Source organism: Rattus norvegicus, chromosome 2, assembly GCF_021556685.1.
Source record: "Rattus norvegicus strain SHRSP/BbbUtx chromosome 2, alternate assembly SHRSP_T2T, whole genome shotgun sequence".
Taxonomy (NCBI): domain Eukaryota; kingdom Metazoa; phylum Chordata; class Mammalia; order Rodentia; family Muridae; genus Rattus; species Rattus norvegicus.
In genome coordinates this window covers 149,955,001-149,968,958 of record NC_141535.1, presented here as the reverse complement: position 1 = coordinate 149,968,958, position 13,958 = coordinate 149,955,001, and the positions used below count along the sequence as shown (strand labels likewise).

The 13,958-nt window shown below is 38.9% G+C and overlaps 1 protein-coding gene across 2 annotated transcripts in view; it reads left to right on the top strand.

Moving 5' to 3' along the window:
- Vom2r46 (vomeronasal 2 receptor, 46) overlaps positions 1-12,925 on the top strand; it is a 39,145-nt gene extending 26,220 nt beyond the window's left edge. For both annotated transcript variants that reach the window (NM_001099502.2, XM_087619476.1), the window contains exons 5-6: positions 10,416-10,539; positions 11,880-12,925. In NM_001099502.2, the coding sequence (NP_001092972.2) occupies positions 10,416-10,539; positions 11,880-12,859 (1,104 nt within the window). In that variant the 3' untranslated portion in view covers positions 12,860-12,925. The remainder of the gene's footprint in view (positions 1-10,415; positions 10,540-11,879) is intronic.
- Positions 12,926-13,958: the final 1,033 nt, after the last annotated feature.

Below are 13,958 nucleotides of genomic sequence, written 5' to 3'. Positions count from 1 at the left end.
TAGCTCTGTGAGGCCACAACCAGAAGGGCCTGCCCTGCCTTCTCCTGTCTCCCTGTGCATGGGGGCCCCACATGGCACTAGGTGTTTTCCTCTACAGTCAGAAATGTGGGCAGAGAGAACCTCTGACTTCCCAGGTGTGTCTTCCCCTATGAAGGTCCTGCTCTTCCTCTCCCTGGATTTGGGTGCAGGTAGCTGTTTGACCAGGTCCCTTCATATCCGGGCATAGTCTAGACTGCAGGGCTCCTGCAACTTGAGTGCCCCTATCTTCCTGTTCCCAGTGGCCCTCTACAGTTTCCTCTTGGGCCAGGAATGTGGGCAAAGGTAAGCAGTCTCAGGAATGCCCACACATCTGGGCGATGAGCTCTATCTCCCGAGGGGTTTTTGAAGCAGGTAGCTGTGGGCCTGGATCAGCGAGGTTCTGGTGCCAGCTAGAAACCAGAAGTGTCCAGTCCCAGAGGAATTTTGGCCTTGTGTGTCCTGAGTCCACCAGGCAGGTCACTTGGAGCAGAAAAGTTGGTCTTACTTCTGGCCTCGGGCCTGAAGACGCTCCTCAGAGCTAGGTTTCAGCTCTCTGTGAGTGCAACAACCAGAAGTGCCTCGTGTTGGGTTCTTTCAAAAGGCATTTTTCAGCATCTAGTGAAATGATCATGTTGTTTTTCTTTCAGTTTATTTACATGGTAGTTAACATGGACAGATTTTCACATACTAAAACATACCTTTGTCCCTGGGATGAAGCCTATTTGATCATGTTGAAGGATATATTTGACATACTCTTGAATTTGGTTTGCAAACATTTAGTACATATTTTTGCATGTGTACATGAGGAATATTGGTGTATATTTCATTTTTGAGGCTTTCTTTGTTTTCAGTATCAGGGTGATTGTGGTTTCCAGTTTTTGTTTTGTGGAATAATTTCAGAAATAAACATTAGCTCTTCTTTGAAACTCATGTAGGATTTTGTACAAAAATCTTTGACCCTGAGGTCTTTCTTTCTTTCTTTCTTTTTTTCTTTCTTTCACTGTTTCTTTCTTTCTTTTTTTTTGATGGAAAACATTAATGACTCGATCTGTGTATCTATTTAAAATGTTTATTTACTCTTGATTTAACTTTGGTAAGTGGTATTTTTCAAGAAATTTGTGCATTTCTCTTACATATTCCAGTTCTATGGAATTGAATTTCATAATATGACATAATGATCAGTGAATTTTCTCAGTGTCTGGTATTATAGTTTAATTTTCATTTCTGATTTTGTTTATTTGGATATTATCTCTCTGCCAAATAACTAGTTTGGATAATGGTCTGTCTGTCTTGTATATTTTTCTCAAAGAACTAACTCTTTATTTCATCGCCTTCAAATCCTCGTGGGTGTATTTGCTTCTTGTTGTGTAGGAGTATTCCTGTATGCTGTTAATTTACTAGCATGGCATCTTTCTGATTACTTTATGAAGGCAGTTAATCCTATGACTTCCTCTTATAACTGCTTTCATTGTGTTCTATACGTTTTGGGTATGTTGCAAATTCTTTTTCATTGAGTTCTAGCAAGTCTTTAATTTCTTTATTTCTTACTTGATCCTGTGGTCATTCATTAGAGAGTTGTTCAGTTTCCTTGAGGTTGTAAACTTTCTATTGTTTGTATTTTTATTAAAATCCTGCATCAATTCATTGTGGTCTGATAAGACACATGAGATGATTTCAATATTCTCATATTTGAGATTTGCTTTGTGAACAAGGATGTATTCAATTTGAAGAATGCTCTATGGTTTGCTGAGAAGAAGATATATCCTTTGTGTTTGCATGAAATGTTCTGCAGATACCTGTTAGGGCTTTTTGTGTCCAAACATATGTTACTTCCATTGTTTCTGTATTTAGTTTCCCTCCAGATGCTTTATCCATTGGTGAGAGTGTGGTATTGACAACTCCCTCAGTTAATGTATGGGGTTCAGTGTATAAATAATCTTTTTTTTTTCTTTTTTTTTTTTATTAACTTGAGTATTTCTTATATACATTTCGAGTGTTATTCCCTTTCCCGGTTTCCGGGCAAACATCCCCCTCCCCCCTCCCCTTCCTTATGGGTGTTCCCCTCCCAACCCTCCCCCCATTGCCGCCCTCCCCCCATAGACTAGTTCACTGTGGGTTCAGTCTTAGCAGGACCCAGGGCTTCCCCTTCCACTGGTGCTCTTACTAGGATATTCATTGCTACCTATGGGGTCAGAGTCCAGGGTCAGTCCATGTATAGTCTTTAGGTAGTGGCTTAGTCCCTGGAAGCTCTGGTTGCTTGGCATTGTTGTACTTTTGGGGTCTCGAGCCCCTTCAAGCTCTTCCAGTTCTTTCTCTGATTCCTTCAATAGGGGACCTATTCTCAGTTCAGTGGTTTGCTGCTGGCATTCGCCTCTATATTTGCTGTATTCTGGCTGTGTCTCTCAGGAGCGATCTACATCTGGCTCCTGTTGGTCTGCACTTCTTTGCTTCATCCATCTTGTCTAATTGGGTGGCTGTATATGTATGGGCCACATGTGGGGCAGGCTCTGAATGGGTGTTCCTTCAGTCTCTGTTTTAATCTTTGCCTCTCCCTTCCCTGCCAAGGGTATTCTTTTTCCTCTTTTAAAGAAGGAGTGAAGCATTCACATTTTGATCATCCGTCTTGAGTTTCGTTTGTTCTAGGGATCTAGGGTAATTCAAGCATTTGGGCTAATAGCCACTTATCAATGAGTGCATACCATGTATGTCTTTCTGTGATTGGGTTAGCTCACTCAGGATGATATTTTCCAGTTCCAACCATTTGCCTACGAATTTCATAAACTCGTTGTTTTTGATAGCTGAGTAATATTCCATTGTGTAGATGTACCACATTTTCTGTATCCATTCCTCTGTTGAAGGGCATCTGGGTTCTTTCCAGCTTCTGGCTATTATAAATAAGGCTGCGATGAACATAGTGGAGCACGTGTCTCTTTTATATGTTGAGGCATCTTTTGGGTATATGCCCAAGAGAGGAATAGCTGGATCCTCAGGCAGTTCAATGTCCAATTTTCTGAGGAACCTCCAGACTGATTTCCAGAATGGTTTTACCAGTCTGCAATCCCACCAACAATGGAGGAGTGTTCCTCTTTCTCCACATCCTCGCCAGCATCTGCTGTCACCTGAGTTTTTGATCTTAGCCAATCGCACTGGTGTGAGGTGAAATCTCAGGGTTGTTTTGATTTGCATTTCCCTTATGACTAAAGATGTTGAACATTTCTTTAGGTGTTTCTCAGCCATTCGGCATTCCTCAGCTGTGAATTCTTTGTTTAGCTCTGAACCCCATTCTTTAATAGGGTTATTTGTTTCCCTGCAGTCTAACTTCTTGAGTTCTTTGTATATTTTGGATATAAGGCCTCTATCTGTTGTAGGATTGGTAAAGATCTTTTCCCAATCTGTTGGTTGCCGTTTTGTCCTAACCACCGTGTCCTTTGCCTTACAGAAGCTTTGCAGTTTTATGAGATCCCATTTGTCGATTCTTGATCTTAGAGCATAAGCCATTGGTGTTTTGTTCAGGAAATTTTTTCCAGTGCCCATGTGTTCCAGATGCTTCCCTAGTTTTTCTTCTATTAGTTTGAGTGTGTCTGGTTTGATGTGGAGGTCCTTGATCCACTTGGACTTAAGCTTTGTACAGGGTGATAAGGATGGATCGATCTGCATTCTTCTACATGTTGCCCTCCAGTTGAACCAGCACCATTTGCTGAAAATGCTATCTTTTTTCCATTGGATGGTTTTGGCTCCTTTGTCAAAAATCAAGTGACCATAGGTGTGTGGGTTCATTTCTGGGTCTTCAATTCTATTCCATTGGTCTATCTGTCTGTCTCTGTACCAATACCATGCAGTTTTTATCACTATTGCTCTGTAATACTGCTTGAGTTCAGGGATAGTGATACCCCCTGAAGTCCTTTTATTGTTGAGGATAGCTTTAGCTATCCTGGGTTTTTTGTTATTCCAGATGAATTTGCAAATTGTTCTGTCTAACTCTTTGAAGAATTGGATTGGTATTTTGATGGGGATTGCATTGAATCTGTAGATTGCTTTTGGTAAGATGGCCATTTTTACCATATTAATCCTGCCAATCCATGAGCATGGGAGATCTTTCCATCTTCTGAGGTCTTCTTCAATTTCTTTCCTCAGTGTCTTGAAGTTCTTATTGTACAGATCTTTTACTTGCTTGGTTAAAGTCACACCGAGGTACTTTATATTATTTGGGTCTATTATGAAGGGTGTCGTTTCCCTAATTTCTTTCTCGGCTTGTTTCTCTTTTGTATAGAGGAAGGCAACTGATTTATTTGAGTTAATTTTATACCCAGCCACTTTGCTGAAGTTGTTTATCAGCTTTAGTAGTTCTCTGGTGGAACTTTTGGGATCACTTAAATATACTATCATGTCATCTGCAAATAGTGATATTTTGACCTCTTCTTTTCCGATCTGTATCCCTTTGATCTCCTTTTGTTGTCTGATTGCTCTGGCTAGAACTTCAAGAACTATATTGAATAAGTAGGGAGAGAGTGGGCAGCCTTGTCTAGTCCCTGATTTTAGTGGGATTGCTTCAAGTTTCTCTCCATTTAGTTTAATGTTAGCAACTGGTTTGCTGTATATGGCTTTTACTATGTTTAGGTATGGGCCTTGAATTCCTATTCTTTCCAGGACTTTTATCATGAAGGGGTGTTGAATTTTGTCAAATGCTTTCTCAGCATCTAATGAAATGATCATGTGGTTCTGTTCTTTCAGTTTGTTTATATAATGGATCACGTTGATGGTTTTCCGTATATTAAACCATCCCTGCATGCCTGGGATGAAGCCTACTTGATCATGGTGGATGATTGTTTTGATGTGCTCTTGAATCGGTTTGCCAGAATTTTATTGAGTATTTTTGCGTCGATATTCATAAGGGAAATTGGTCTGAAGTTCTCTTTCTTTGTTGTGTCTTTGTGTGGTTTAGGTATAAGAGTAATTGTGGCTTCATAGAAGGAATTCGGTAGGGCTCCATCTGTTTCAATTTTGTGGAATAGTTTGGATAATATTGGTATGAGGTCTTCTATGAAGGTTTGATAGAATTCTGCACTAAACCCGTCTGGACCTGGGCTCTTTTTGGTTGGGAGACCTTTAATGACTGCTTCTATTTCCTTAGGAGTTATGGGGTTGTTTAACTGGTTTATCTGTTCCTGATTTAACTTCGATACCTGGTATCTGTCTAGGAAATTGTCCATTTCCTGAAGATTTTCAAATTTTGTTGAATATAGGTTTTTATAGTAAGATCTGATGATTTTTTGAATTTCCTCCGAATCTGTAGTTATGTCTCCCTTTTCATTTCTGATTTTGTTAATTTGGACACACTCTCTGTGTCCTCTCGTTAGTCTGGCTAAGGGTTTATCTATCTTGTTGATTTTCTCAAAGAACCAACTTTTGGTTCTGTTGATTCTTTCTATGGTCCTTTTTGTTTCTACTTGGTTGATTTCAGCTCTGAGTTTGATTATTTCCTGCCTTCTACTCCTCCTGGGTGTATTTGCTTCTTTTTGTTCTAGAGCTTTTAGGTGTGCTGTCAAGCTGCTGACATATGCTCTTTCCTGTTTCTTTCTGCAGGCACTCAGCGCTATGAGTTTTCCTCTTAGCACAGCTTTCATTGTGTCCCATAAGTTTGAGTATGTTGTATCTTCATTTTCATTAAATTCTAAAAAGTTTTTAATTTCTTTCTTTATTTCTTCCTTGACCAGGTTATCATTGAGTAGATCATTGTTCAATTTCCACGTATATGTGGGCATTCTTCCCTTATTGTTATTGAAGACCAGTTTTAGGCCGTGGTGGTCCGATAGCACGCATGGGATTATTCCTATCTTTCTGTACCTGTTGAGGCCCGTTTTTTGACCAATTATATGGTCAATTTTGGAGAAAGTACCATGAGGAGCTGAGAAGAAGGTATATCCTTTTGCTTTAGGATAGAATGTTCTATAAATATCCGTTAAGTCCATTTGGCTCATGACTTCTCTTAGTCTGTCTACATCACTGTTTAATTTCTGTTTCCATGATCTGTCCATTGATGAGAGTGGGGTGTTGAAATCTCCCACTATTATTGTGTGAGGTGCAATGTGTGTTTTGAGCTTTAGTAAGGTTTCTTTTACATATGTAGGTGCCCTTGTATTTGGGGCATAGATATTTAGGATTGAGAGTTCATCTTGGTTGATTTTTTCCTTTGATGAATATGAAGTGTCCTTCCTTATCTTTTTTGATGACTTTTAGTTGGAAATTGATTTTATTTGATATTAGAATGGCTACTCCAGCTTGCTTCTTCTGACCATTTGCTTGGAAAGTTGTTTTCCAGCCTTTCACTCTGAGGTAGTGTCTGTCTTTGTCTCTGAGGTGTGTTTCCTGTAGGCAGCAGAATGCAGGGTCCTCGTTGCGTATCCAGTTTGTTAATCTATGTCTTTTTATTGGGGAGTTGAGGCCATTGATATTGAGAGATATTAAGGAATAGTGATTATTGCTTCCCGTTATATTCATATTTGATGTGAGGTTATGTTTGTGTGCTTTCATTCTCTTTGTTTTGTTGCCAAGACGATTAGTTTCTTGCTTCTTCTAGGGTATAGCTTGCCTCCTTATGTTGGGCTTTACCATTTATTATCCTTTGTAGTGCTGGATTTGTAGAAAGATATTGTGTAAATTTGGTTTTGTCATGGAATATCTTGGTTTCTCCATCAATGTTAATTGAGAGTTTTGCTGGATACAGTAATCTGGGCTGGCATTTGTGTTCTCTTAGGGTCTGTATAACATCAGTCCAGGATCTTCTGGCCTTCATAGTTTCTGGCGAGAAGTCTTGTGTGATTCTGATAGGTCTCCCTTTATATGTTACTTGACCTTTTTCCCTTACTGCTTTTAATATTCTTTCTTTATTTTGTGCGTTTGGTGTTTTGACAATTATGTGGCGGGAGGTGTTTCTTTTCTGGTCCAATCTATTTGGAGTTCTGTAGGCTTCCTGTATGTCTATGGGTATCTCTTTTTTTAGGTTAGGGAAGTTTTCTTCTATGATTTTGTTGAAGATATTTACTGGTCCTTTGAGCTGGGAGTCTTCACTCTCTTCTATACCTATTATCCTTAGGTTTGATCTTCTCATTGAGTCCTGGATTTCCTGTATGTTTTGGACCAGTAGCTTTTTCCGCTTTACATTATCTTTGACAGTTGAGTCAATGATTTCTATGGAATCTTCTGCTCCTGAGATTCTCTCTTCCATCTCTTGTATTCTGTTGGTGAAGCTTGTATCTACAGCTCCTTGTCTCTTCTTTTGGTTTTCTATATCCAGGGTTGTTTCCATGTGTTCTTTCTTGATTGCTTCTATTTCCATTTTTAATTCCTTCAACTGTTTGATTGTGTTTTCCTGGAATTCTTTCAGGGATTTTTGCGATTCCTCTCTGTAGGCTTTTACTTGTTTATTAATGTTTTCCTGTGCTTCCCTAAGTGTGTTCAGGTCTTTCCTGAAGTCCTCCAGCATCATGATCAAATATGATTTTGAAACTAGATCTTGCTTTTCTGGTGTGTTTGGATATTCCATGTTTGTTTTGGTGGGAGAATTGGGCTCCGATGATGGCATGTAGTCTTGGTTTCTGTTGCTTGGGTTCCTGCGCTTGCCTCTCGCCATCAGATTATCTCTAGTGTTACTTTGTTCTGCTATTTCTGACAGTGGCTAGACTGTCCTATAAGCCTGTGTGTCAGGAGTGCTGTAGACCTGTTTTCCTCTCTTTCAGTCAGTTATGGGGACAGAGTGTTCTGCTTTCGGGCGTGTAGTTTTTCCTCTCTACAGGTCTTCAGCTGTTCCTGTGGGCCTGTGTCTTGAGTTCACCAGGCAGCTTTCTTGCAGCAGAAAATTTGATCTTACCTGTGGTCCCGAGGCTCAGGTTTGCTCGTGGGGTGCTGTCCAGGGGCTCTCTGCAGCGGCAGCAACCAGGAAGACCTGTGCCGCCCCTTCCGGGAGCTTCAGTGCACCAGGGTTCCAGATGGTCTTTGGCTTTTTCCTCTGGCGTCCGAGATGTGTGTGCAGGGAGCAGTCTCTTCTGGTTTCCCAGGCCTGTCTGCCTCTCTGAAGGTTTAGCTCTCCCTCCCACGGGATTTGGGTGCAGAGAACTGTTTATCCGGTCTGTTTCCTTCAGGGTCCGGCGGTGTCTTCGGAAGGGGTCCTGCCGCTCCTGGGCCCTCCCCCACGGGAGCCCAGAGGCCTTATACAGTTTCCTCTTGGGCCAGGGATGTGGGCAGGGGTGAGCAGTGTTGGTGGTCTCTTCCGCTCTGCAGCCTCAGGAGTGCCCACCTGACCAGGCGGTTGGGTCTCTCTCTCACCGGGTCTGGGAGCAGAGAGCTCATAAATAATCTTAAATAATAATTTAGAAACTGTTTTCCTTTACAAACATGTGTACTCTTGCATTTGAGGCATAGACATTTCTATTTTGAGGTCTTGACTATGTTTATTCATTTCTCATACTTAATTGTGTTTTTCTAGATTTCTTTTGATATGTATTCATTTATGTACATATTTATTTATTCATTTATTCATTTATTCACTTTACATCCAAATCATAGCATGTCCTCATCTCTTATTCACCCCTTCACTTAAACACTCCTATTATCCCCTGTTCCTTTCTCTTTTGAAAAGAGGTAACTGGGTACAAACCAACTTCTAAATTAAGTTACTACAGAATTATGCACGCCCTCACTCACTGAAGCCAGATAAGGCAGCCCAGTTAGGGGAATGGAATCCATAGGCAATCAACAGAGTCAGGGAAAGTCCTCACTCCAGTTTTTGGGGAACCCACAAAAAGAACATTCTTCATATCTCCCATGTATATGAGGGGGTCCTAGGTATAGTCTATATATGCTTTTAACTAATGGTTGAGTTTCTTGTAGCCCATAAATGTTCTCTGTTTTCCTGGGTTTCCCTAAGGAACTTCTTCATTTCCTCTTTAAGGCCTTGAATCATCTTCATAAGATTGGATTTAATATTTTAAATCCAATAAGGTCTTTTCCTTGAGCTTGAGCTGTGTTACTAATATCCAGGGTTTGCTGGAGAAGGATAAATGGGCTCTACTGGTACCATATTGCCTTGGGTGTTTTTGCTTGTTTCTTACAGCAGACTATACTAATCTGGGTTTGGGGATTGCATAGGGTTAGGGGCCAATTTTGACTTTATCTTATTAAGAGGATGATTTTCCCTTGCTTTGTTTCCTTTGTAATCTTCTGCCTTGAAGAACCTATGGTTGTAGTTATCAGAGAGTCCTTAAGTCTAGTAGTACCACTCCAGTGGGTTTTAGGGACCTGTGTAACTTCTGGAGTTTTGCATTTGGGGTTCCTGTTGGCTCTAGGCTTCTGGAAATAGGCATAGTCTCAGGAGTTTTGAATACTGGTTTGGTTTATTGGATTCTAGGTCCCTCATGGTCCCAAGGTTTCAAATGCTGGCATAGCCTTTGCAAGAGGGAAAGTCTTTTTCTACCATTGTCTTCAGGCTATGGAATTCAGAAGAGGCCGATATTGACATTATTTTCATTTAATGAGGCTGATTTATATGTATTTCACACAAATTTAAATTTCATAAAGAGCACAAAAATGCGTATTATGTATGAAACAGTTTAGGGCACTGTAGGCCTCACTGTTCTAGGATTTTGTTTTGTTTTCAGTTTGGTTTTGGTTTTGTTTTCTGAGCTGAGGTCTTACTAGTTTGTATAACGTGTCACTAAGCATTAGTCACAAAAGATATTTCATCGTTTGTAAATATTTATCTCCTGAGATTAATATGTAAATGCTTAGGTTAATCTGAATTTCAGGTGCACATCTATGTAGAATATAAAAACACAAAGAGACCTGTAATTGCGACAGAAATCTCTAAATGTCGTGTACAACAAAACATGCCAAGCTAAGCTTTCTCTACATTAACTGTCTACATTAATAGTTCACATGGAACAGATCATTCACTTTTTCATTTTGTGCCAACCACTGAGTGTCTAAGTACAATAAAAAATATTTTGGGGTGCTATTACTGAAGAAAATATCCTTCAGGAGCTAAAGATGGTTATTGGTATCACAGCTCTCATCAAACCAGAAACACTCTTAGAAAGCTGTTACATCTAAATGAACATATGTGAAAATAGTTTGGTATTTATCACTAAGGTGATGAAGATCTGTCATTAGAGATTATTTGGCATTTCCAGAGTCAATCACAAGACTCTCCTTTAGATGAAGTTCTCCATATGAGGCTCTCCATATTATTATGCATTGTCTGCTATCTTTGCTTAGTATACTGGGTTCATCTTCTTTATAAATGGGACACATGTCTACAGGGATATGCAAATCAAGACGTTCTCCATTTCAAAAGTGGATATGTTTCAAGGTCTTGTTATGTCCACCTTCTGTGTTTCCTCTAGCTTCCAGATTCAGTCTGCACAAAAGTGTGTTCTCCAGGGACCAGGAGGAAAAATCGCCCAGGGCAACCTCTATGCTGCTTTGATTGCATCCCATGTGAGGATGGATATGTGTCAGAGAAACCAGGTAGAGATAGTCACTTTTTCAGGAATAATAATGAAAATAGATTAAACATTTCCTCACAGAAATCCTGAAGTCATTTTTGTAAAAGTTATTAGCAATGTATGGCAAAATAATTTAAATCTATTAAATTATTAAATATTCTGTGCAGTATGAATGAAGGATAATATTGCTTTCTCTACTACAGTTGTAAAAGACCTAGAAGCATGTACATAAGGAAACACCAAAAAATATAAAATATGAAATATGAATAAATTCATAAAATCTTCTAAGTATTTGTATTTGAACCAGAATGAACACTAACAGTAGTTGTAGAAAAGTCTTCAAATTGTCCTAAGGTACTAAGCCCTGAAGACACATGCATTGCACATTGGTTACAGCTTGGACTACTATAAAATACAGCTCAGTTGCTTCTCAGTAGAGGTGACATAGGCAGGTTTGACATCTACAACTATATTAAAGCAGACTTATTTATATTTCTATTTATGTTTTTGTTGAAGAAACTAAGATTCACTTGTCTTTTGTCGCATGGTCCACAAGAGTAATCATGTAAAATAGTAAAATGGTCTGTGACAAAAGAAAGCACTCTGAGCCTTGCACAACTCCCTTGCTAAATGTCCCATACACTCCACCAAGAATTCCATCCAGAGTGGTCCAGACCAGAGGTGTTGAAAGCAAATATTTTGTTTTGCCCAAATCTTTAAATTAACACTGAGTCAACTCATTCTATCATCTTCCATAATATGGACACGATTAGCTTTTCCTTGTTAACCAATGCTTGCTCTGAATTAGCTTTTTAATTTCAGGGACCAGAAATGGTGGTTCTGTTTTCCTTTAAATCATCAACCTCATCACTCAATGACTAAGCATTAACTGTTGGGTGATTTAGAGTAGGCAAATACATAATTCTCATCCATGAGGGGATAATACATGAGAGAATGAAAATGCTAGGGTTTTAACCAGCTGTGTGCTAGTTGTTTTGATTGTTTCCTCTCAGAAGCTGTGTTTCTCATTACTTGGCTATTCTTGAGTTGATAAAGACAGAGACATTCTTATTCAATATACTTAGGAGAAAGAAAGGAACTTATCAATAGAAAAAAAAAAGAATCCCAAAAGATCAAGTTGAGATGTGATCACTTCCTGATGTTGAAAACAACTGAGAATCTATCACAGCATCTGCACCAAGGCCACTTTTATGATTGTAATTTTAAGATATTATATAAATTGTATAGTAGATTTCCAGTAAACACTGTTCAGGTCTTTAACTGCCCTAGACTATTCACTGTTAAATATGACAAATTTATTGAAATTAATTGTCAATTATCTACTTATTCTTTTCTCAATAGGCCAAAGACTATGTGACCCATGTGGTGAAGATAACTGGTCCAATCCACAGAAGAACAAGTGTGTGCCAAAACTTGTGGAATTCCTTGCTTATGAGGAGGCTCTGGGCTATGCACTTGTCATCCTTTCAATATTTGGAGCACTTGTGGCCTTGGCAGTCACTGTTGTGTATGTGATCCATAGGCATACTCCATTGGCAAAAGCCAATGACCAGGAGCTGAGCTTCCTCATTCAGATGTCCCTGGTTATCACGGTGCTCTCATCCATTCTGTTCATAGGCAAACCATACAATTGGACCTGCATGGCCCGCCAGGTCACTCTGGCACTGGGATTTTGCCTTTGTCTGTCTTCCATTCTTGGAAAGACTATTTCACTCTTTTTTGCCTACAGGATTTCAAAATCCAAAACCCGGCTTATATCCATGCATCCTATTTTTCGTAAACTCATTGTGTTGATCTGTGTTGTAGGGGAGATTGGTGTATGCACAGCTTACTTGATGTTGAAGCCTCCAAGGATGGTCAAGAACATTGAACCTCAGAATGTAAAGATCATCTTTGAATGCAATGAAGGTTCTATAGAGTTTCTTTGCTCTATATTTGCCTTTGATGTCCTTCTGGCTCTACTGTGTTTCCTTACAACCTTTGTGGCTCGCAAGCTGCCAGATAACTATTATGAAGGGAAATGTATCACTTTTGGGATGCTGGTCTTTTTCATTGTCTGGATCTCTTTTGTTCCTGCTTACTTGAGCACCAAAGGGAAATTCAAAGTGGCTGTGGAAATATTTGCCATTTTGGCATCCAGCTATGGCTTGTTAGGCTGCATATTTCTTCCCAAGTGTTTCATTATCTTGCTAAGGCCAAAGAGGAATACCGATGAAACTGTTGGTGGAAGAGTCCCCACTGTTGACAGGAGCATCCAGCTGGCCTCAACCTCTGTGAGCAGTGAGCTTAACACCACAGTCTCCACTGTTCTGGATGAGTAGAACTGTGAGCTCCAAGTGACATGCAAAGGTGGATAATGACCTAGATCAATTTGCTTCTTAATGTTGATTTTTAAAGCAGATATTGATGCTCAGGGATAATTTTGGGAATTTGGTCATTTATAATATAATCTTAGCATAGTAAGTAAAATCTTATTCTATTAAATGCCATATGGCAAGGATTATAATATGACATCATTGAAATTGGATACTATTTCATTAGAACATTTTATGGTGATTTTAGAGTAGAGGCTATAACAGATATTAATTATCTAAAATAGTAAGAAGAAGCTCAAGAAGATATTTTTAGAGTTTATTTTCTTCTTTAAAGGAAAAGAAAAACTTCTCAAAGCTGCCTGCCCTGGAATTTTCTAGGAAATCCTATGTGTCACATTTTTTCTATAACTAGGAAAATGTCAGTTTTAAAACATTCTTCTAAGAAAGGAAAACAAGGGAGATTAAGACGACAGCATAGCAGTTAAGTGTCTTCAATAGAAAAGATCTTGATTTCAAATTAACCTAACCATTACCCAGAACAAGAAAGATGCTAGTTTGGAGGGAAATGTTCAGGGATATTTGGCATGAAATTTTGCAGAGTAAAGTAGAATTTAATTGTACTGTAGAGTGTTTTAAAATGTTTTCAATGTCCTATTCTAGATAAATAACATATAGATGTAGGTAGCTTAGAGATGGTAGATAGATAGATAGATAGATAGATAGATAGATAGATAGATAGATAGGATGGATGAAGGGACTGATAGATGTTTGATAGAAGAGGTTAAAATATAATTTCTGTAAAGAATTACCAACCAGAACTGCAGGGGAATATTTGAGTTTAGAATTCCAAGAGTAACATATTATCATTGTCAATTATTCCCCCACAAGTAATGGAACTGTTTTCATGTGCAACTTCAGAGTCTTAGAGTAAAATTTTTATGAAATTTGTAGTCAATCTAACCTTCATTTATTAAACATATATACATTCCTATAAAACTGTCTTAGTACTGTTAAAATAAAAATATCTTTCTGTAAAAATGGTTATAGCCTATTTTATAGTATTACTTTATTCTCTGTAATCCAAGATCTTTACCAATCCCACATC